Source organism: Nicotiana tabacum, chromosome 20 (assembly GCF_000715075.1).
Source record: "Nicotiana tabacum cultivar K326 chromosome 20, ASM71507v2, whole genome shotgun sequence".
Lineage (NCBI taxonomy): Eukaryota > Viridiplantae > Streptophyta > Magnoliopsida > Solanales > Solanaceae > Nicotiana > Nicotiana tabacum.
In genome coordinates, this window is record NC_134099.1 from 11,239,222 (window position 1) to 11,261,890 (window position 22,669).

The following is a 22,669-nucleotide window of genomic DNA, read 5'->3' on the forward strand; positions in this document are numbered from 1 at the left end:
GTTGCACCCTGACTCGGTGGAACATTTCATCATGTATTACATTGGCCATGTCAAATGGACCATTGTTCATGAAACACCAAATTAATCACCCTCGAGGGATATTCACTTCGAATAGGTTCTTGTAGGGTAGGAGTCGACTATTTATGAAGTATAACTAGCATTTGGATTCAAACTTGAGGGCCGAGGAGTGGAAATTATTCCCATATTTGTACCATTGCAGAGTGGCTCCCGGTTGACATATGGTCTCAGTGAATGTGGACCAGGGAGTATGCCTACTATTGTACGATTGGTACGCATCCACGTACCCCTCAACTGGTGGAGGAAGCCTGTACAGAATTCAGATATTTTCCAAAGAGGCATCTACCGGTCTCTTGCGCACCGTAACAGTATAGTTCTCATATTCTGGCAGGTTCGCATAGAATTCCCTTACAAGCATGACATTTGCGGTAATAGGCTCCTCAAAAAATATGTCCAGTCCTCGTCGCCTCAGCTCGAAGGGTATAGTGGGACAGGTTACCCCTAGTGCGTTGGGATCCATGTCTTGTTCCGGCACCATGGTTTTGGCCTCTTTTTTTATTGAACCTGTCTTGGGCCTTGGCATACACAAACTTCTGACTGTTGAAAGTCCTGGAATCAACCGAATTCTGAGGTCGTCCCCCGGTGTTGGCTTGAGTCGGGCGGCTGGAGAAGGTTCCTATTGCATGACGTTTATGGGGAGGCATGGTACCTACAATTAGTCCAACGTCAGTTCTATACAATCAAGTGACTCAACCGTGACTACTCAGACTTCACCACTGAATTGGTTACAACACTTCCTCCAAAAAGGCATTTTAACAAACACATGGTGGACAATGGCTAATTTTAAGCCCAAAGCATACTTTCAACATAAGGAGCACCACCGAAGTAACCCAATAAACACATATCACCCCCACAATTTGTATGTTGAAAGGTTTCAGCCCTACATTACTACTAACAAGTGTTTCCACCCTAAAATAAGACTACATTCTACCATACAAAGCAAAAAGAAGGAAAAGAAATTAACAAACGAAATTAAATAATTAAAAACAAAATCAAAGGGAGGAATACATACCAGTAGAGGGGATGAGAGCGAAAGTGTAATGAATGATGAAAAGAGATATGGAGGGTCTTCATGAGGTGGAGGAACCTTGTGCTGTAAATTGTTATGTATGGAGGAATGGTTTGTGAGGAATAGATGAGGAAGAAGAAGGGAGGGTTTAGTTTGGGGTGGTAGTGTGATAGGAGATGGAGAGGGGGTGAAATAAAAGGGGTTGGGCGGTTGGGTAGGGTTAAAAGTAAATGGGTTAATGAAAAAAATTAAAAGAGAAGCAATAAAATAAAATAAAAACATATCCGGACTTACCTGATGTCGAGGGGATTAGCGCGGCCTTAGCGCGGGTGCACTAGTCGAAAGAGTTACGGGCAGTGTTTAACCTGACTAGCGCGGGGGTAGCACGGGCGCGCTAGTGGCATACACCTGAGGCAGTGTATAACCGAACTAGCGCGGGCTTAGCGCGGCCGCGCTAGTTGAAACCAATTTGGGCAGTGTTTAACCTGACTAGCGGGCCTTAGCACTGGTGTAGCGCAAGCGCGCTAGTCCAGGCGTGCCATCATTCTGTCTTCTTTCTTCGTGGAAACTTTTGCCTGCCCCTTTTCTAGAACTCCTGCACATGTTAATATTACCACTAAATAAAACTATACATGTTGGGTTGCCTCCCAACCAGCACTTGATTTAACGTCGTGGCACGGCGCAGAGTGAGCGTATTTAAGATTCGCTCAACCTCTATGGTTCATTGAGAAGTACCACGGACAACTCTTTTGTTTCATCCATCCCCACATACAGTTTGACTCGTTGTCCATTAACCTTGAAGGTGTTGGTGTCATCTTCACTAGTTATCTCCACAGCCCCAGACGGGAACACTTCGGTCACCCTGAACGGCCTAGACCATCGGGACTTAAGCTTACCAAGAAACAATCTCAACGTTGAACTGTACAATAATACCTTGTGAAATTTCTGTCCACAATGTGTTTGTCGTGTAGCCTCTTCATTCTTTCCTTATAGATCCTCGTGCTTTCAAAGGCGTGATATCTGAATTCCTCCAACTCATGCAACTGTGTCAATCGATTTTCTCCTGCCTCATCAAGGTTCATGTTCAATTGCTTTAGTGCCTACCAAGCTCAATGATCTATCTCCACAGGCAGGTGACAGGCCTTCCCAAATACCAACTTGTACAGTGACATACCGATAGGTGTTTTGAATGCAGTCCTATAGGCCCAGAGTGCATCGTCAAGCTTTTTCGCCCAATCAGTTCTTGTGGCGTTTATAGTTTTAGTGAGCACACTCTTGATCTCACGGTTTGAGACCTCTACCTTCCCGCTTGTTTGAGGATGATACTTGGTTGCTACCTTGTGGTATAGGTCATATTTAGCCAGCAGCTTCTCAAAGACACGATTGCAAAAGTGCGTGCCCCCGTCACTAATGATGGCTCTCGGAATCCTGAATCGGGTGAATATATTCTTCTTAAAGAACCCCACCACCACTCTCGAATCATTGCTGGGGAACGTTGAAGCTTCCACCCATTTGGACATGTAATCTACCGCAACAAGTATATACTAATTGTCGTAAGAACTAACGGAGGGACCCAAGAAATCAATTCCCTAAACATCGAACACCTCAACTTGCTGATTGGATTCATTGGCATCTCATGTCGACGGGATATGTTTCCCGTTCTTTGGCATTCGTTGCAGCCCTTTACCCATTGGTGAGCATCCTTAAAGATTGTTGGCCAGTAGAACTCAGCCTCTAACACCTTCGCTGCTGTCCGAACTCCTCCAGAATGTCCTTCATAAGGTGATGCTTGACAAGCCTGCAAAACAGAACATTGTTCTATCTCGGGGACGCATATCTAGATCATATTATCAATACAAATTTTAAACAAATGCGGTTCATCCCAGTAGTAGTTTCGGCAGTCACGATAAAATTGTTTCTTTTGAACATAGGAGAGTTCATATGGTTCAATGCCGCAGGCCAAATAGTTTGCAATATCAGCATACCATGGCATATTTTCCACATTTGTGGCTAGCAGCTGCTCATCTGGAAAGGTTTCCAAAATATCCTTAGACTCAGTCGCATTTTCAGCACCTTCAAGGCATGACAAATGATCAGCGACTTGGTTCTCCATGCCCTTACGGTCACGAATCTCCAAGTCAAACTCTTGAAAAAGCAGCACCCAATGAATTAGGCGGGGTTTGGACTCTTTTTTATCAACTAAATACCGAATGGCTACGTGATCTGTGTACACGATCACCTTCGACCCAATCAATAAGATCTGAACTTATCAAAGGCAAACACAACAACCAACATTTCTTTTTTAGTTACCGTGTAATTCAGCTGAGCACCACTCAACGTCCTACTTGCGTAGTAAATAGGGTGCATTACCTTATCCTTGTGATGTCCCAACACGACTCCCACAGCGTAGTCACTAGCATCACACATGAGTTCAAACGGTTGCACCTAGTCGGGAGCAACTATAATCGGTGTTGTTACTAGCCTCTTCTTTAGTTTCTCAAAAGCTACCCAACAATCATCAAAAAACACAAATGGGTTATCTTTTTCGAGCAACTTACATAGGGAATTGGCGATCTTGGAAAAGTCCTTGATGAATCGCCGGTAGAAGCCGGCGTGTCCCAGGAAGCTACGAATAGCCTTGACTGATGTGGGAGGTGGAAGTTTTTCTATCATGTCGACTTTGGCTCTGTCCACCTCAATACCTTTATTCGACACTAAGTGCCCCAAGACGATTCCTTCTTATGCCATGAAATGGCACTTCTCCCAATTCAACACTAGATTCGTCTCAATACACCTCTTCAGTACACGGGTTAAATTTGCTAGGCATTCATCGAATGAATTTCTCACCACTGAGAAATCGTCCATGAAGACCTCCATAATATCTTCTACCATGTCTGTGAAAATGGCCATCATGCACCGTTGGAATGTTGCAGGTGCATTACAAAGACCAAATGGCATTCTCCTGAAGGCCAACACTCCGTAAGGGCAAGTAAATGAAGTCATTTTCCTATCCTCCGGGGCAATAGAAATTTGGTTGTACCCCGAGTATCCATCCAGAAAATAGAAGTGTGACCTCCCTGCCAATCTATCTAACATTTGATCAATGAAAGGAAGTGGGAAGTGGTCCTTCCGGGTGGCTAGATTTAGCTTTCTATAATCCATGCAGATTCTCCAGCCTATGACAGTTCTTGTAAAGATCAATTCGTTGTTATCATTCTTAACTACCGTCATGCCACCCTTTTTAGGTACACATTGAACTGGGCTAACCCAGGTACTATCAGAAATTGGGAAAATGATTCCCGCATCTAACCACTTACTCACTTCTTTCTTCACCACTTCCTTCATATTGGGGTTCAGCCTTCTTTGGTGTTCCCTGGAAGGTTTGTATCCCTCTTCCAGTAGAATTTTGTGCATACAGTATGCAGGGCTGATCCCCTTTATGTCTGCCATGGTCTACCCAATGGCAGTCTTGCACTCCTTAAGTACCTGCAAAAGTTGTTGAGTCTGCACATCTAACAAACTAGATAAGATAATAACAGGTAATATGGAGTCAGGTCCAAGAAACTCATACCTGAGATGGGCTAGCAATGGTTTTAACTCCAGCTTTGGTGGTTCTTCGATTGATGGCTTGGCTGGAGGAGTTTCTCTGTTTTCCAAGTGCAAGGGCTCAAATTCAAGAGTTCTATCCCAGAACCCTCTACCCTCTAATGCCATCACTCATCCAGCCAGTTCTTCTCCCTTTACCTCATCTAAATTCATTAGACATGCAGCGAGGGGATCTTCAATAGTCAGCAGCTCATCACCGGTCTCTACAATTACATTCATGGCATCAATAAGAGAGCAATTGGCGAATTTACTTGGTCGCCTCATAGATTTCTACACGTTGAATATTATCTCTTCATCGTTCAACCTCATCTTTAACTCCCCAGTTTCACAATCAATTAAAGCTCTCCCCGTGGCTAGGAACGGTCTTCCCAAAATTATGGGAATCTCTTCATCCACTTTATAGTCTAAGATTACAAAATTTGCAGGAAACACAAATTTCCCTACCTGAATCAACACGTCATCCAGAATACCAGAGGGTCGTTTTACCGTCCTGTCAGCCAACTGCAACAACATAGAGATGGGTCTAGCTCTTCCAATACCCAGCCTCTTATAAATGGCCAGGGGCATAAGATTAATGTTGGCCCCTAAATCATTCAGTGCTTTAGCAAAGGCAAAATCACCAATAGTGCATGGGATTGTAAAGCTCCTTGGGTCAGACAGCTTTTTCGCAATTGGTCTAGTCACCACTGCACTACAGGTCTGAGTAAGAGTAATTGTGGCCAAGTCTTGGAAATCAAATTTTCAGGACATTAAGTCCTTCATCATTTTTGCATACCCAGGCGTCTCTTTCAAAGCATCAATTTAGGGAATATTTACCTGGATTTGTTTTAGCATTTCTAAGAACTTCTTGTATTGCTCCTCTTTTTGGTACTTGGCTAACCTCTGAGGGAAGGGTGAAGGAGATCTCTTCTTCCCAATCATTTGGGATCAATTTTTATCAGCTATCACATCAACCACTGGTTCCTGTGCTATCTCAACTTCTTTCTCGGTCTCCATTTGAATGCTACTTTCCTCCTGGGCAGGCTGGACTGTCACCTCTGTCAGTTTCGTTGATTCATCCAACTCAATAGGTACTGATATGAGTGTCTCAACCTCTCTGGCTTCTCTGGCCCTTTCTTGCTCTACATCCAAATCTCTGCCATTACGTAGGCTCACCGCCATCAGCTGCTTCGGGACTTGATCTTTTGGATTTACCTGGGTATCTGCAGGTAGTGTCTCATGAGGGCGATTGTTCAAAGACATCAAAATTTGGCCCATCTGCATTTCAATATTTTTGATCGTTGAATCATGTGCATCTACTCTCTCACTAATCTTTGCATTAGACCCAATAACTTGTTGCATCATTGCTTCAAGTCTAACAAACTCATCTTCCTGCCTTCCACTATACTGCTGCTGATGAGGGTGATACCCTTGTTGTTGATTCTGATTGTTGTATCCCTGTGGCCTTGGGTAAGGTGCTATATTGTTGGGGGATCTTATATCTCCCATATTCCCACTGTTGAACTGTGATTGGGATGGCTTGTACTGCTGATTCTACTGACCCCAATTCTGACTACCCTATCTCTGGCCCCCATAATTAGACACATAGTTCATATCTTCAGGGTAATGCTGATGATCGTGTTCTGCTTTCCATTGGTTACCAGTTGGCTGACTAATGCAAGATGTGCACAAGCCCCCATTAGTAGTATCTACAATATGTACTTACTATTTTGCTTTGACTCTTTCACCTTTTTGGTGAGTATGCTCATTTGTGTCAATAAGGTGGCCATATTTTCAGCCATTGAATTGGATGGATCTAAAGGCACTAAGTGCACCACTGGAGTGATAGGTGCATTTCTGGTTATCCATCCCGAATTTTGTGCCATCTTGTCAAGCAGACCTTGACCTTCTCTCCATGTTTTACTCAAAAATGCTCCACCAGCTGAAGCATCAATAATGTTCTTCACGCTATCTGACAATCCTATATAGAACCGTTGTCCCAACATTAAATCTGGAATGCCATGGTGCGGACATATGACCAACATCCCTTTAAAATGCTCCCATGTTTCACGCAATGTTTCCATTGGTCTCTGTTTAAAACTCAAAATGTCATCAATCTGTTGCGCAGTTTTGTTGGGGGGTGGAACTTGTTCACGAATTTCCTGACTAACTCCTCCCAAGTTATTATGGAATTTATGAGGAGTGAGTTTAACCAGGTCTGGGCAGCTCATGTCACTGAAAATGGGAACAATAGCAACTTGATTGCTTCCGAAGTTACATTGGGTTGCCGTTGGGTTTTGTAGATTGATAGAAAAAATTTCAAGTGTTGTTGAGGATCTTCGACTTGTGACCCCGAAAATAGTCCCTTGTTTTGCAACAAATCAGCATGTTATTCGTGATTTGGAATGATTCAGCTTGTATCTACGGGACTAAAATCGAGGTGGCCAGATTTTTAGCTGTGGTTGCCCAGTCATAAAGAGACGCCTCGGGCAGAAGAGGTGTCATTGGCGCTATTGGTACAACTGGGTGTTCTTCGTGATCTCCCATTGCTGTTTCTAATGGGTCAGTTGTTTGTTGTTGTTTGTTTTTTCGGTTGAACCGGTTCAAGCCCTTGAAAACTTTCTTGGGATCTGATAATGCTTCAAATACTTCACCAGTTCTCGATGAGTTTCTAGGCATGCACCTGTGCAACCAAGTCGACAAACGTTAAAAAATTTCAATGTAAAAATTGGATATAGAGAAAACTAACTACACTAAGAATTTTTTTTTTACTTCTTTCAATCAGAGTTGATAATACCGTTAACTCCCCGGCAATGGTGCCAAAATTTTATCACGCTCAACTGTGTCTATTAAAATACTAAGGGGGCATTGCAAATATAATCTGGGGTATTATGCTCTGAGTCGAATCCCACAGAGAATTAACGTATCAAGAGAAGCCTTTAAAGTACTAAATTCTTATTAGTCAACCTTCTCAAACTTTGTGAATAACAAGTGGCGTTATGGTCACTATTACAGCTAACAGAATTAATAAAACAAACATTAACTAACACGCAGTTGTAGACAATTGGAATAAAGGTCTAAGGTAATGGTATTCCCCGTTGTTGAATTCCTTAGTTGTATGTTTCTTATAACTTCGATTTAGTTGCATCTATCGATCATGAACTCTCCAGCTATCATAACTCTCTCTCAAGTAATTATGATAATTTACTAGACGCATTCTCTCAAGCTACTCTAGCTAGATCGCATTATAACTCACTTAGATCGCACCTGAGGTATCGTTATCTCTACTCCAACCTCTAAACCCTCAGTTATGACTCTCGCCTATACTTCGGGAGTGATGTTGTTCAAACAATTATCTAAATATGCACTCTCTCTCAAGCAGATACATAATAAATAGGAATGGCTAATTGAGGATCCTTTCAACTAACCAAAATCAAAACGTAGTTGAACAAATAAATATTAACAACCAACTCAAAACTATATTAATATAACAACAAGTTCATCCACAACGAGGTCACCCAAAATCTTAGATTAAAAGAGTTAGCTACTCATAACAATGATAAAAACTACAAAGGAATTCATAGTAATTGATAAAAGAACAAACTAGGGAGATAAGAATTGTTGCCCAAATTGCCTCCTTGCTTCTTGCCCCTTCTTGTCTTCTTCTCAACCCTAAAAACTCATTCCCTTTTTCTTGGATGCATTAAAGCATTTATAGTTCGTGTGGTTTTTGCTTTGGAATTCCTAATTTGCCCCTGCACATTTCTTTCCCACATTTGGACTAGCGCGGGCGCGCTAAGGCCACGCTAGTGAGGTTACATTCTGCTTTTGATGACTGGACTAACGCGGGCGCGTTAAGGCCGCGTTAATGCCCGCTCTAGTAAGGTTACATTCTGCTTTTGATGACTAGACTAGCACGGGCGCACTAAGTCCGCGCTAATGCCCGCGCTAGTGGGGTTATATTCTGCCATGTCAAGCTTCATTCCCTGAATTCGTCCACTAGTTCCAATTTTTGCCCGGATCACCATCATAAGTCTTCATTTGGGTATTGCACTCCTTTGAAACACAGAGTCACCATTAGAGCCAATTTTTGCATTATTTACACATTTAAACAGTAAATACTCCTTAAGTTAGAGTCCAAACTTATGCCAAACTATACAATTTAACCTATTATCAGGTATAGAAAACCCTTCAAAAATAGTGAGGCATAATGATCGTTTGATTCAAGTTAACAAAACAGTCTCATTGTCTACAACATTGCAACTGTTCGTTTGATGCCTAATGTAATGAAAGTACTAATAGTAACATCTGTAAAGATTAATTAAGTCCTCTAATATTGGGCAATTTATTTTTCAAATTAATATAGCACATTCAACTTATGACACCAACATTGGACAATAGGAAATGTATTGTCAATAAATATGAAGATAGTTTAGTACTTCAAGATGCAAAATATAGCACATACTGAACTTATGAAGATAGTTGATGAGTACTTGGAGATAGTTGAGTGCTTATGAATCAATGTAGTACGGATTAAAACAAGTTCAAAATAATAACACTTTGGCACTTATAAGGTTCCAACAATATAGACAAATTAAAAACATTCAGTTCAATTCAAAATAATTTTTTTTATAAATTCAAGAGACATATTTTATTTCATTCCAACATAGAGTACAAAAGACAAAGGCTTTGGTATCCTAAATACTCTATTCTACAGAGATTGAATGCGGCAACCAGTAACACATCAAACTAAACAATCAAACTGATAATAACCAAACTAAACAATAATCAAAAGCTGAACAAAATGCTCTTATCAACAATCAAACTGAACAATTTTTTGAAATCTTCATCCCTACAAACATTCCAGCTAACAGCATAGATGACATAGCACTTAATCCAACATCACTTTCATCAACACACGAATTTGAAGATTATTCTTCACTGTAAACAATTTCTTTTTGGAATTCATTGAATGCTGCTACTACTTCATCATAAGATTTGTAAGATTTGAAGATGCTTCCTTTGAAACCTATAACCATAGGAGCACACTCACACCAAGAGTTGTATAATCCTGGTTTTTTACCACGAAATACCACATACACCTTCGATGTCGATATATTATCAGCTTGAGATCCATTTCTAAACTCATTAAAAGCTGCTATGGCTTCATCATATGTTTTGAAGGCCTTGAAGATGCTACCCTTGACACCAATAACCATAGGAACACACCGATGCCAAGAGTTGTATAATCTAGACCTCTTACCACGAAATACTACATAAACTTTCGAAGCACTATTCATCTTCCCGCGGTCCATTCATTAATCTAACCCTAAGAAAGATAAGAGATGAAGAAGGAGAAAACAAAGATAGAAAAATGGGGGCTGGAAAAGCTTTTTATGTTTGGCCAAATATATTAAGTGTTTAGGGTTAGAAAGTGACCACTTTAATCATAAATCCGTAATTTTTATATGTATTTCCTCTAATATATTATCTATATATTTTAGTGTATTTCGATTAATTGGTATAGTATATGTATATTTTAGTGTATTTCGTTTAATTAGTATAGTATATGTAAAGGAGCTTTATCGAAAATGATGAAGCATGCATCTTGGGAAGGTAAGATAATTAAATTAGCGAGAGAGAATTGTTGAAAAAAATTAATTTAAAACTAAAATCTGCCAAAGGGTATATATGGAAAACGAAAATGCACAAATATCCATTATGCCCTCAAAAGTCGTGTGAAATTATCATTAGACCTCCATTCTGGACATTTGGGTCATTCTTGGTTTGACCAAATATATTTTTCGTATACCTTATGACATAAAAAGGGGTAAAATAGTTTAATTTATTTTTTAATTAATATTTTTTAAGGGGCGTGTAAAAGAGAAACACGATACATAATATGTGATGGAGGGAGTATAATTAGTTCTTTTTTTATTGTGGACTATGTTGTGTTTCTTTAGGTTCTCTTGAAACTTGAAAAGAACAATCAATTCTCTGACTCTCTGCAGTATTCGAGAGTCATGATTTTACTGTCTTATGGGAACTGCAAATGTAAGGTCCATTTTGCAATATTACAACTTTTTTTAGCTAAAGCAGCAATTAAAATGGGACGGATAGGATTTTATTTTTTATTTTTTTTACAAATTTTTAATTAAATTTAATTTCCAGATTGGACTATGGTAAGTTCGCAAAACAGACTCAACAAAGAAACTCGGATCATTTTTATCCATGTTTTCATAATTGTTTTTATAAGTTCGTTAGGATCAATTCAAAATTGGTCGAAGCTATTAAAAAATTGGTCAATTCATAAAATATTATTAATATTAGCCAATTAATTATTTGTAACAAAAAAAGTTAAATTTTTGCTTTCTTTTGAGTATGTGTTATTAGAATAGATTAGGTACATCTTAAGGAGTTTGAATCTCAGTTTTGGGATGATTTGGTGAAGTTTTGAGGTGGTTTGAATTGAAAATTCGAAGTAAAAACTGAACACGAAAAAGATGTTGTGTATCACACTGTGTATCATTTGTGTTTCACATGTATATCCATGTATACCTGTATCATTGTGTGTGAGATACATGCGTGATACATGTGTCGTAGAAGAATTTTTTGAACTCAATTTAATTACGACAGTTGATACAAAACCAATCCAAATCAACTCCGAAGACTGATTTATATGTTTTCAATGAATTTCAACTATACCAATTGAAAAAATTCCTTTTTGCTTGGATTTTTAGAATATTGTATATATTTTTTTGTATTTCATCGCCTTATTTGCTATCTCATCCATGAAATTTCCTTTTCGTCTTGCATCAAATGTTGCTAATCACGCTTAAAATATGGAAGGAGATTTTTGCATGTGATTCTTTGAGAGAAAAAACCTTATTTATTTGATTTTTTAATTTTTATATGTGTTTAGCTAGTTTTGGTAAATCTATGACTAATGACTAAAGGTTGGTAAGTTGTGACTTATTTGGGACATTTGCGTAAGTTTCCCAAAATTAAATTCATCTCAACCCACCTAAGATTAGACGAGTTATATTTTTATGGTCTAAATTTCAAATTTTCCAAACTTCACTTTCAATTTTTTAAATTCATTTTCCTAATTTGGTAATTAATTTCATTTAGGATAAGGATCTAGAAGGGATATACTTTGATGATCTATTTTGTGGACTCTTCAATTATGACAGGGACAAGGACATTGACAATAATACTTAATTATTACTCATTAAAAAAATACTAAATTCTATACAAAAATATTTATTATGACTAAATTACCCCTAATTAAATATTTAATGTGAGGAGTAAGAAAATTTTTTAGGGATATGTATATAGGGGTTATTTTATAAAAACAAATTAAATTCTTTCTTGATTACATAACTTGACACTTATTTTGAACCAAAATAAAAAAGTAAATTAGTCACTTAACGTGAACCGAAGGAAGTATATGATTAAGAACGTTAATTTTGGAAAATTATAAAACATTAGAGTAATGACAATTTCTAAGCTGGATTTGAGCACTATTTTGTTATTTGTACGTTATTATTGTTTGGACCCCAACATCTTCCTCCCTCAATTATTGATTTTTGTACTCCTCCAACGTGCGCTCCTGGCTCCTGCCATACCATTTCCTTTCCACTAAAAATTCTGTCCTCTTTCTTTTCTTTTCTTTTCCTTTCAAATCCCAAAACTTCTTCACAAAATCAAGAAATTCCAGAATATGAACAAAGTACAAGAATATTAATGTTTCTTCTGAAACAAATGGTGAATTTCGTGACCAAGATTTAATGAAGCTTCAATCTGATATTTAGCCGACGTGGCGAGATGTCATTGGTTGGTCTGAAGGTTGTGGACCCCACGTTAAATACTTTAGCCACCAACCAACCGTGAACCAAGTTTCTTCGGGTTGACCCTTTAGTCCTTGTAGATCACACAATTCTTTGCCACTTTCCAAATTTAACTGTATTCAAGTTATGAAAAAGGAAAGCTATTAAATGAAACGTGACTCTTGAGTAGCTTTATCTTCATGTTGTGACCATTCACTCTGAACCCCCATAAGATTTTCTTCACAAAGGTGTGTATGGCAAATCTTTATTCTATTTTCTTTCTTGAAAATTGAAGCTTTCTTTTCATAATTTGACTTAATTTTTCATAATAGACAAGTGTTTGTGAATTAATTACTTTAGTAGTAGTATAATTGTTGAAAAGGCATAACTGGTAGAGTTGCTTTCATGTGACCACGAGGTCGTGAAAACAATATCCTGTATTTCTACAGGTAAGGCTGCCTGTAATAGACCCTCATGGTCCGACCCTTTCCTGAACCCCGTGCACTAGTGGGAGCTTAGTTCACCGGGCTGCCCTTTAGTATTAGTATAATTGTAGTGTTTTTGGTGGATATAAGATTTTCTTGCTTAGTGTTTGTCTATAATTTTGTTGTGGAAAAGCCTTTCTTTAACTTTCATTAAAACAAAAGATGGGCACTGCAAATTTTCCTGATTTTGAGCATGGAGGAAGTTGAATTATGTTGTCTCTTAACATTTACAAGTCTGTATGCTTAAAAATATGCTGCCACTGTATTCTGATGCTATAAATTCTTGAAGTTCTCTATTTTCGGTTTCCTGTGATAATATATGATGTGCAGCAAAGTAAAGGAGCTTGTGTTGAGTGTTTATATGATATCTATGTTCAATAGATAGATAGAACAAAAGTTCTGTCGTAGCAGTTTGATGTTATCTACTTGCTTACAACTTTAATGTACTGTAGGAAATCATAACTAAGAAGAATGTGGAGAAATATAGGAGTACTACCTATAAGAGACTAAGGATAAACCTTTTGAATCATAATCTTCTTGATGGTTATTTAGGTGGCTTCTTCGTTTACTGTTTCTTAAGCCGAGGGTCTATTGTAAACAGCCTCTCTACCTTCACAAGGTAGGGCTAAGGTTTGCTTACACACTACCTCCCCAAACCCCACTTGTGGGATTGCATTGGGTTTTTTGTTGTTGTTGTTGTTGTTGTTGTTGTTGTTGTTGTAAGTGGCTTTGTAGTTCTTGCTCTAATTCTTTGTTTTACATCTTGAATCTTCTTGGTGGTTATTTAGCTTTCCGATATTTTCTTAAAGAGCACACAGCTAACAGACTGTCGCACTTTGTCCTTGTTAAGTATTCAATTGCAACAGCGCTTTAGTTATCTGTGAGGAGAAAGTGAGAAGATGGTCTAAAGGAAAGAAAGGAACTGAACAATTGTGAAACATTTTACCAGGCCATGAAGGTTTGATAAAAGCGTGAGTAAAAATCAGAATGTTAGCAGTAACGAATTGACTGATTAGTTCCTTCGCTTGGATAAAAGATGTTACGGGGTTAGGTAATGCAAAAACGTGCTTTTATGGTAGACATATTTGAGGTCTCAGAATGGTGTAAAATTTTTCAAGTATCTGTACATATGTGTAAGCATTGGGATGATCTATTGGGTTTCAGTGTTTCGCTTTTGGGTTGTTGTTTTCCTATCGAAACTTGACTAGTCTACATGATAGCAAGCACATATTATACAAAGAAAAGTGGTATCTGTTAAATTACTCAAAACCATCTATAGATGACCAATAACCTTGGCACTGATTAAAGTATAAGACATATACAGATGGCAATTTAGCAAATATAATTATAAACACCTTGCCTTTACTATACATTCCTTCAAGTTCTTTTCGTTTCTTAGCTTCCTACTTATTCACTTGGTCTATGCACTTTGGAAATTAGTATGTACTTGCATTTCGTGTAATGATGTTTCCCTTCCCATTTGCAGCTTCTCTATGGGAAGTGCTGATGAATGGAAATTGAAGAATTAGCTGCACGTACTACTGATATTATCAATCCACAAGCAATGGAAACCTTAGTAATCGAAAGTCTCTCAAGTGAAGCTAAGGAGATGGAAGAGATGAGGAGTTCCATGGAAATCTTGAATAGAGTAGATTTGGACCTCGCGTATTCTGATGAGAAATTGACGAATCTTGACAATCTTTTGATGCATATCTTGACCTGGGAAAATGAAGTTGAAACAATTTCTTTCGAGAATGATGACATTTCTCCCGACTCAATTGAGAAAATACTGGTGTTGGATCACTTATCTTCCATTTTGAGCTCCGAGATAAGACAACTGGACAATTTCATAGGCACTCTTCAAGACCTAATCACTGGTGCGAGGCAAAAGATAACGTGCAGAGAATTGAGTGATTTGGATATGATAATGGAGAACAAATTTCATGATACTGAGGAGTTATTGAGACAATCAAAGGAGCGTATCCTAGAAATGAAGATGCAGATTGCCAAGTCGCAGTTGACCTCATTAGCTTTCGACCAAAATGAATGTAAGTTATGAAACTTATTAGGTTCAACAATGCGTTTTTTCTTTCTTTACTAACGTGTTAAAGACTTTATATCGTTTTCTGGTTCATGTATTAACAGGGAGACAAAGGATGAGTTTGGATTTATCAGAAACTAATAATGTTTCAGCAAGAGAATTGAAGCCGCACGTGCAGACAGTTGAGCAAAGACGTACATTAAGAATGCTGGAGAAATCCCTTGAAAGAGAGTTGGATCTTGAGAAGAAGTTGACTGTGCTTAAACAAAACGAAGATGATCTAAAGTTGAAGCTGCGATTAACAGAACAAGTAGCTCTGTGTATGGAAGAGGGTGCAGAGGTTATATGGGGCAGGTTTTTAGAGTCGGAAAATGCAGCGGAGGTACTTATGGGAATTTCCAGAGAGATGGTGAGCCGACTACAGATTGTTAACTTCAATTTGAATGGTTCACTTCAACGAGAGCGCGATTTTAAACTGAAGATTGATAATTGCATAGGACAGGTAAATGCCAAAGATATTACCATCGAAAACCTTAATAGCAGCATTAAACAACTTACTGCTGAAAATGCTGAAGTATCCTCTTTAAGGGACAGGCTGAAGATTTTAGAAGATAAGTTGAAAGAATCCGAGTCTAAGTTGTTGAAAGCAAATGAACTGAATGAAGTAAGTGAAGAGCGGCTTAAAGAACTGGAATGTGTCGTAGAATCTCAGAAAGAAGACATCGATATTGCAGAACATAAGTCTGAAAATGCGGAGGAAAAGGTAGCACATTTGACGGAGACAAACTTGGAACTACATGAAGAGTTGGATTTTCACAAGAGTAGTAATGAGAGTAATGCTAAAAAGGTCAGCATTCTCGAGAAGCAGGTCAGGGAACTAGAAATTCAGCTACAAAATGCTAAGGCATCATCTGAAGCAAGTCAAGAACAACAGAATATGCTTTATTCTGCCATTTGGGATATGGAAACTTTAATCGATGAACTAAAACAAAAGGTCTTAAAAGCTGAAAGCAAGACTGAGCATGCGGAGGAACAGTGCATTACGTTGTCCGAAGCTAATTTAGAACTTAACAAAGAAGTAGAGTTTCTAAGATCAAGAGTTGAAGGGTTGGAGACTTCTTTGAATCAAGCTACTGTTGAGAAAATTGCAAGTGCAAAAGACATTAACATCAAAACCAGCTTTATCATGGATTTGGTCATGCAGCTAGCTATAGAAAGGGAACGAGTACAAAAACAGGTGCTTTAGTTTCTTTTTTTTTGTTGCTTTTTGTATAGAAGTTTAAAGTTTGAAACGGTGTTGAGTACTGACTGCTTTTCTTTTCTTCTTTTTCTTTTTTGGGGCAGATTTTTTGTTTGACCAAGGAAAACAAATCATTGATCAGGAAGTTGGAGACGAAAGAGAAGCAACCGTCCATACATGTACTTGTGAATGGAGGTGGTGATACTGAGCTCTCATCTTCTAGAGTTGTCTCAACATTCGCTACCTCTACAGATAGTTCTCATGAAATTCAAACAGAATCCACACTGGAAAGCTCCCAGGTATTTATTTCGTTTTATTGCATACATCATTTCCTAAATATGTTGTGTTCGGATATATGCCACTCATTATCCTACTTACTGTAGCTAAATAAGACACTGTTGGTGCTGCTTGCTGTTCAATGTGATCTTAGAATTATCTCTGGAGTTCAGAAGGAAGATCATCTGAAATAATTTATTGCATGCTGTATATCCCTTATACGAATGTTTCTTCTTGAAAATGCAGTATCTATGTGCTTTTTTAATTATACTCTTTGACAACATTCTAGTCCTATTGTTCCCGGGGCTTTAGTCTAGTGGTAAGAACATAGCACATGATGTGTGGGTTAGGTGCACATTACGCTGCTGCAGAGAAAAGGCTTGATATTTAAGTAGAGAAGGTAGAAGGGCGGGCCAATTATCCTCCGAGTTTCAAACTGTGCACCACTTGCACTCGGGGATTTCTCGGTTATCAAATAAAAAAGGAACATTCCGGTGACACTATCTGTTTGCATGTTTCGTTCTTTTTCATGAACAGACCCGGCCACGTTATCTGTGAAGTCTAAGGACCTTAACCTGACCAGACACCTCATATGCTTTTAGTCTTAGCCTCAGAATTGAGGTCTGACGAGGACGCTTCTGCAAAGGCACACTGAATTCAAGCTTATCTAGATTTATTTGCTCGTGAAGAAATTTTTTTCCCTTAAGTTTCTTCCAGGTGACAATTATCATCCACTCTAAGTTAAACTTTCCTTCTCAACACAACAACTACCAAGCTCAAACCAAAAAATTTCTTTCTATGTATAGTATAACCCTCTGATTGAAGTAGTCTAATGTGCTATAACCATGAAAGTTTGATGCCTGGATACTTAAGACATATGATATAACTAGCAACACCTGGCAGATTAAGGTTCTGAGGATTAGTGATCTTGTTCTATGTCGTCTAAATGTAAAAGCTGAATCTTGATTATTTGCTATCTTTGGTGATGGTTCACATGCAATCTATGTTTGTCCAATCATCTGCCAACTTCTTCTGGTCTTATTTTTCTTTCCGAGGTCATTGCTTCTCAAGATGGGAGATTAGCAGATCTGAACCATTTGTAGGAAAAGCATCTGAAACCTGTATCATAACTAGTCTCTGCTCTACGTTAAATAATTTCCCTCTCTTTTCTCTCTGAAATGTCTAAAATCGTCCTTTGATTCACCAAATTCTACAGATAGGTGCTCACAGATGAAATATTCGAACCATGCAAACATTTTTAATGTGTTCATCTGGTCATTACTCTCTGGTGGTGGCAACATGTTACAGATTTTGATAATGTCTATTGTTTTCTTCAGCGTCTTTCCTGTGACAGAAACCTATTAATACAGGAGTAAAGCTCCTTCAACTTTTAAACGAGTTTTAATGACCATAATCTGCTGTTCTAATCGGGGTCATGTTTGGCTGCCACTTTACTTTGTTCAGAATAGTAAAGGCAGAGAGCCTAGCTTATTTTACCCCAGTTTCTTATTTCTTTACCTGTCATAGTTCCATAACATTGTTTTGTGAATCTGCATTATTCTGTAGTCACAAAATAAGGTTCCATTATAAATCTTCCCCTGCCATTAGTTACAAGACCAGAAAAAGCAACAAGAATAAGACAGTTCCTTTCGTTTCCCTGATTGTTTGTGTTTGCTGCATAAAGAGATTGATCTCATTCTACTTGATAAAAAATAAGAAGAGACTGACTTCATTCTATAATTCTAATAGAAATGTTGGTTCTTTATTTAGGTGGACGAGTTACCACCTGATAAACCTACCGATCAAGGCAGCAAGTCTTCTGTGTCGATAACTGAAGAGCCTAATATGGTTGTCACGTCAGAGGAAACCGAGGTTCAGATACAGCCAAGGCAACGCCACAAAAAGTACATTATCATGGCTATCCTCGTCTTATTAGTTTCGACGTTAGGAATATACTTCCGTGACAACAGAAATGACATCCTTGACTGGTTGGTGGTTAAATGATATACTAGTACTTGTTGGAATACTTTGTACAGATTCTTTGATTGTTTTTGTGTTCAGTGTCTTCTTCTGTTGGCTGTAAAGATTGTTGTGATCTCTTATTTTAATTCAAATCTCAAGATAGAGCAATTCTTTTAAGCGATTGTGTTAGTGGTATGAGTATTGTAAGATGTAGATAGAGCCATTTTAAAGCAGTTGTAATGGAATGAGTACTGTTGTGGATTGTTCTTTTATTTATTTGAAGCACTACAGAAGTGGACTATTATTATGTTTCCCGGTACCTCGTGTTGGAAAAATTAGATGATTATGGAGAATAAAAGGTTTAGCTTGAGGCGTGTCAAAGACACTGTCCTTAAGGATATTTCGCCCACACAGTGATATATAAAATTAAGCGTATCCCCCAGGATTCAACAAGCCCTTCTAGTATAAACTAGGAGCAGAAACAACAAAGTTTAACAAAAATAACCCAACACAATAGTAGAAAAGTTTTTACTTTGATTTTTCCTTACTTTTCAAGATGAAACAAAAGGGTATATATATAATCTAAAAGAAGATAGACTATCAGGTTCAAATCCATAAAACCATGTAAAAATGGTGTGTAGTAGCCACTAATTAAGGGTGTCTTTAATTTTTATCCACTAATTATAATGCTCAGCAAATATAGCCACTACTAATAGAAAAAAGGCAATTTTACCCTTTCTTCCTCTCTTTCGCGTTGCATTTTCATCTGGAATACCCAAGGTGATTTCACGGTCGGCCTCCTCCATGCTTGGTCAATAGCATCTGGTCTATTAGTAGCCCCAATTACTAGGACATAACCAGGTCCATCACGAGATCCTTCTGATTTTGCTTCACTATTTCTTTTACCAATACGTACAGTAGTTCCTTTTGCATCATCAAAATTTTCAAGTTCTGAATTTTTGAGCAGATGTCTCAATTACGTACAATAATTTCTTTCTTCTTACCTTGTTTTTGTTTCTTTTGAGTTCAAAGATTAAAAGTTAAGGACATGAGTCTTTAAGTTTGACATGCAGGTTTAAAAGTTAAGGACAGACAGTCCTTAAATTTGACATGCAGGTTCAAAAGATAAGGACAGACAGTCCCTAACTTATAGTTTCAAGTTCAAAACTTAAGGACAGTCAGTATTTAAGTTATTGTTTCAAGTTCAAAACTTAAGGACTTGTTGTCCTTAACTTTGAGTTTCAGGTTCAAAAGTTAAGGACAGACAGTCCTTAACTTATAGTTTCAAGTTCAAAACATAAGGACATGCAGTCCTTAAGTTATTGTTTCAAGTTCAAAACTTAAAGACTGTCTGTCCTTAACTTTGAGTTTAAAGTTCAAAAGTTAAGAACAAACAGTCATCAACTTACAATTACACGTTCAAAAGTTAAGGACAAGCAGTACTTAACCTACAGTTACAAGTTCAAAAGTTAAGGGCAATAGGTCCTTAACTTTGACTTACAAGTTCAAAAGTTAAGGACGCTTGGTCTTGAAGTTTGAGTTCCAAGTTCAAAAGTTAAGTACATGTAACCTTGAAGTCCTGAACTTAGAGTTCCAAGTTCAAAAGTTAAGGACATGTAGTCCTGAAGTCCTGAACTTAGAGTTTCAAGTTCAAAAGTTAAGGACATGTAGTCCTGAAGTCCTTAAGTTAAGGACATGAGCAGAAGGGTATTTTCGTCCGAGCAGTTAAAGTTTATTAAACCAGTGGCTAAAGACTAAAGACATTTAAAACGCTGACTTTAAAATAAATACATGAGCGGTTAGTGGCTATCTGTGCAGATCGCCCTAAAACCATAAAGGCTTTTCCAATTTCCAATACATTAAAGACAAGGCCATTTTAAGGCTTAGAAACGACAATGCTAAGAGAAGGTAAATTCATTGCTAAGTAACGTAAAGTCTTCTTCAAACATAACATTTAAATTATCCACTAATAAGCATTTAATAATTAGATTTAATTTGTCCGATTCAAAATTAAGCTAATTTTCTGTTACAAATATATATAAGATAATTACTATAATAATTGCTCATTAATATAATTGTAAGAAAATGAATCTAGACATAATTTTGGAATATTTCTTTTTGAAATATCAAAAGTATTTTTTTTCATCACCTCCTTGTATGGAGCATTTAGTGTCTGAATTTATGGTTTATTGTCGCATTTTACTATTTTTCGTAGAGTCGTTAGTACTAGAAAGGCCCTAGTATTTAACTTCCGCTTCTATATACTTTCAAGTCTAACCAAATATTAGTACTCCCTCTGTTTCATATTGTTTGAGGTAGTTTGACTCGGCACGGAGTTTAAGAAAAAAGAAGAAGACTTTTAAAACTTGTGGTCTTAAAAGATTAAGGGGTAAAAGGTTTGTGGGGTCATACCATTTGTATGACTATGAAAGCTTCTCATTAAGGGCAAAAAGGATAAAATTGAGTTTAAAATTGAATCATTTCCAAATTTAGAAATGTGTCATTTATTTTGGAACAAACTAAAAAGGAAAGTACCTCAAACACTATGAAACGGAAGGAACGTTAAGTAGGTGATCATACATGTTAGAATCGAGCATTTAAATAAACAAAAAAGAATACTCTATAATAATCATTTTGTTATAAATATATTATATTATGGATGTTCATTTAGTACTCCGTTGTAAATAAGCTTCCTGAATAAGCTTATCCATATGGGACTCCACCGTAAATATGTTTATCTATTTAGTACTCTATTGGAAATAAGCTTCCTAAAGAAGCTTATCCTTTCAGTACCCAGTTATGGATAAACATTATCCCCGATAGAAGATTATCCATATCGGGTATAATAAGCTTATCCTTTCAGTACCCAGTTATGGATAAACAGTATCCCCGGTAGAAGATTATCCATACTGGGTATAATAAGCTTATCCTTTCAGTACCCAGTTATGGATCAACATTATCCCCGGTAGAAGATTATCCATACCAGGTATAATAAGCTTATCCTTTCAGTACCCAATTATGGATAAACATTATCCCCGGTAGAAGATTATCAATACCGAGTATAATAAGCTTATCTTTTCAGTACTCTGTTATGGATAAACATTGCTCTCAGTAGAAGACTATCCATATCTGGTATAGTAGCAGCTGTAAGCACGTGATTTTTGCCCTATATGAGAATTACTCCCAAAAATTCAAAATAAAACAATTGTCCTTTTGTGTGCAGTTTTGAGGATTTTGTGGCATTTTTGGATAATTATTTGTATTTGTCCATGCATGTTTATTTGTTAAATTAATTTTAAAAAAAACACAAAAATATGTCGCATTTGCATTTAGGCTTTAATTCTACAATTAGGAGCAATTAAGTTTGTTTTTACAAGAACAAAAAATCATAAAAATAATGTACGTTGCATTTTTAGCATTTAATGTCCAAATTGTGTGATTTTATCGTAATTGCTATTTAATTATGTGTTAATTGTTATTGAGAGTTAATTTACACTTTTATAAATTAATTTAGTTCTATATGATAATTTAGAATTTTTAGAATTTAGTTTTCGTTTAAGAAACAATAAAAGAAGAAGAAAATCGGATTGGGCCCTTCCCCCAATTTTAAACCCCAGGCCCAAACCAAATAACCCCTTAACCAAACCCCTACCGGGTCAACCCGACCCGGTCCGCCCCATAACCAAACAAGTTACCCCCCCCCCCTTCCCATTTTTCATTTTTCATTTTTTCCCAAACCCTATAACAACCACCCGCCCCCCTGTTGCGTCGTCCCCAAACAAACCTTCCCATGGCTACCTTCATCTCCTTCTTCATCGTCCTCTAGCTGACCACCAAGAGCCTCCTCACGTCCACCATGTCCATGGCTGCCCTACCCGTCGTCCCCTTCACCCCTCGTCCCAAACGACCATGGTTGCCTTCTCCTTCATCTGCATCGACGACCAACACCCCAGCCAGCCCCATCGCTTCTGAGAAACCACCAAGCCGGCGACAAAACAAGCCAAACGTTGCTGCTGCTTCTTCTTCGGCATGGTCGCTACTTCGTCGACCTCCAGCGACCATGGCCGCTGCTTCGTCTTCAACTGCCATCGCCGCCACCAGCACCTCGTCCAAACAACCAGCTTCATATCCTTCTTCTTCGACCACCCAACATCCAGCTCCATC

The 22,669-nt window shown here is 37.8% G+C and overlaps 3 protein-coding genes and 1 non-coding gene across 5 annotated transcripts; 2 read left to right on the forward strand and 2 right to left on the reverse strand.

The window, feature by feature from the left end:
- Positions 1-4,963: 4,963 nt before the first annotated feature.
- On the reverse strand, positions 4,964-5,614 carry LOC107779188 (uncharacterized). Its single transcript, XM_016599557.1, has 2 exons — positions 5,510-5,614; positions 4,964-5,353 (listed from the first exon to the last, which is right to left on the reverse strand). Exons 1-2 carry the CDS (start codon positions 5,612-5,614, stop codon positions 4,964-4,966), a joined length of 495 nt encoding a protein of 164 aa, XP_016455043.1.
- A 1,074-nt stretch (positions 5,615-6,688) lies between these two features.
- On the forward strand, positions 6,689-6,795 carry LOC142175045 (small nucleolar RNA R71). The gene has a single exon (XR_012704235.1). It is a non-coding gene; the product is annotated as a small nucleolar RNA R71 (small nucleolar RNA).
- Positions 6,796-9,603: 2,808 nt separating this feature from the next.
- Positions 9,604-9,987, reverse strand: LOC142174240 (uncharacterized). The gene has a single exon (XM_075240033.1). It carries the CDS (start codon positions 9,985-9,987, stop codon positions 9,604-9,606), a length of 384 nt encoding a protein of 127 aa, XP_075096134.1.
- A 2,299-nt stretch (positions 9,988-12,286) lies between these two features.
- LOC107779189 (WPP domain-interacting tail-anchored protein 2) lies at positions 12,287-18,820 on the forward strand. Of its 2 annotated transcripts, none has more exons than XM_075239931.1 (5): positions 12,287-12,749; positions 14,473-15,034; positions 15,132-16,264; positions 16,372-16,566; positions 18,314-18,820. In XM_075239931.1, the coding sequence occupies exons 2-5, from the start codon at positions 14,497-14,499 to the stop codon at positions 18,545-18,547; spliced, it is 2,100 nt and encodes a 699-aa protein (XP_075096032.1). In that variant the 5' UTR covers positions 12,287-12,749; positions 14,473-14,496; the 3' UTR covers positions 18,548-18,820. The 2 variants fall into 2 exon arrangements, with proteins under 2 accessions (XP_075096032.1, XP_016455044.2); XM_016599558.2 differs by lacking the exon at positions 12,287-12,749 and adding an exon at positions 13,834-13,957.
- The last annotated feature ends 3,849 nt before the right edge of the window (positions 18,821-22,669 follow it).

Coding starts and splice junctions, on each gene's coding strand:
- LOC107779189 (XM_075239931.1), top strand. CDS start 14,497: ATGGAAATTGAAGAATTAGCTGCACGTACTACTGATATTATCAATCCA. Junction 15,035..15,131: donor AGCTTTCGACCAAAATGAAT/GTAAGTTATGAA, acceptor ATGTATTAACAG/GGAGACAAAGGATGAGTTTG. Junction 16,567..18,313: donor CCACACTGGAAAGCTCCCAG/GTATTTATTTCG, acceptor TTCTTTATTTAG/GTGGACGAGTTACCACCTGA.
- LOC142174240 (XM_075240033.1), bottom strand. CDS start 9,987: ATGGACCGCGGGAAGATGAATAGTGCTTCGAAAGTTTATGTAGTATTT.
- LOC107779188 (XM_016599557.1), bottom strand. CDS start 5,614: ATGATTGGGAAGAAGAGATCTCCTTCACCCTTCCCTCAGAGGTTAGCC. Junction 5,354..5,509: donor AAATGCTAAAACAAATCCAG/GTAAATATTCCC, acceptor ATTGCGAAAAAG/CTGTCTGACCCAAGGAGCTT.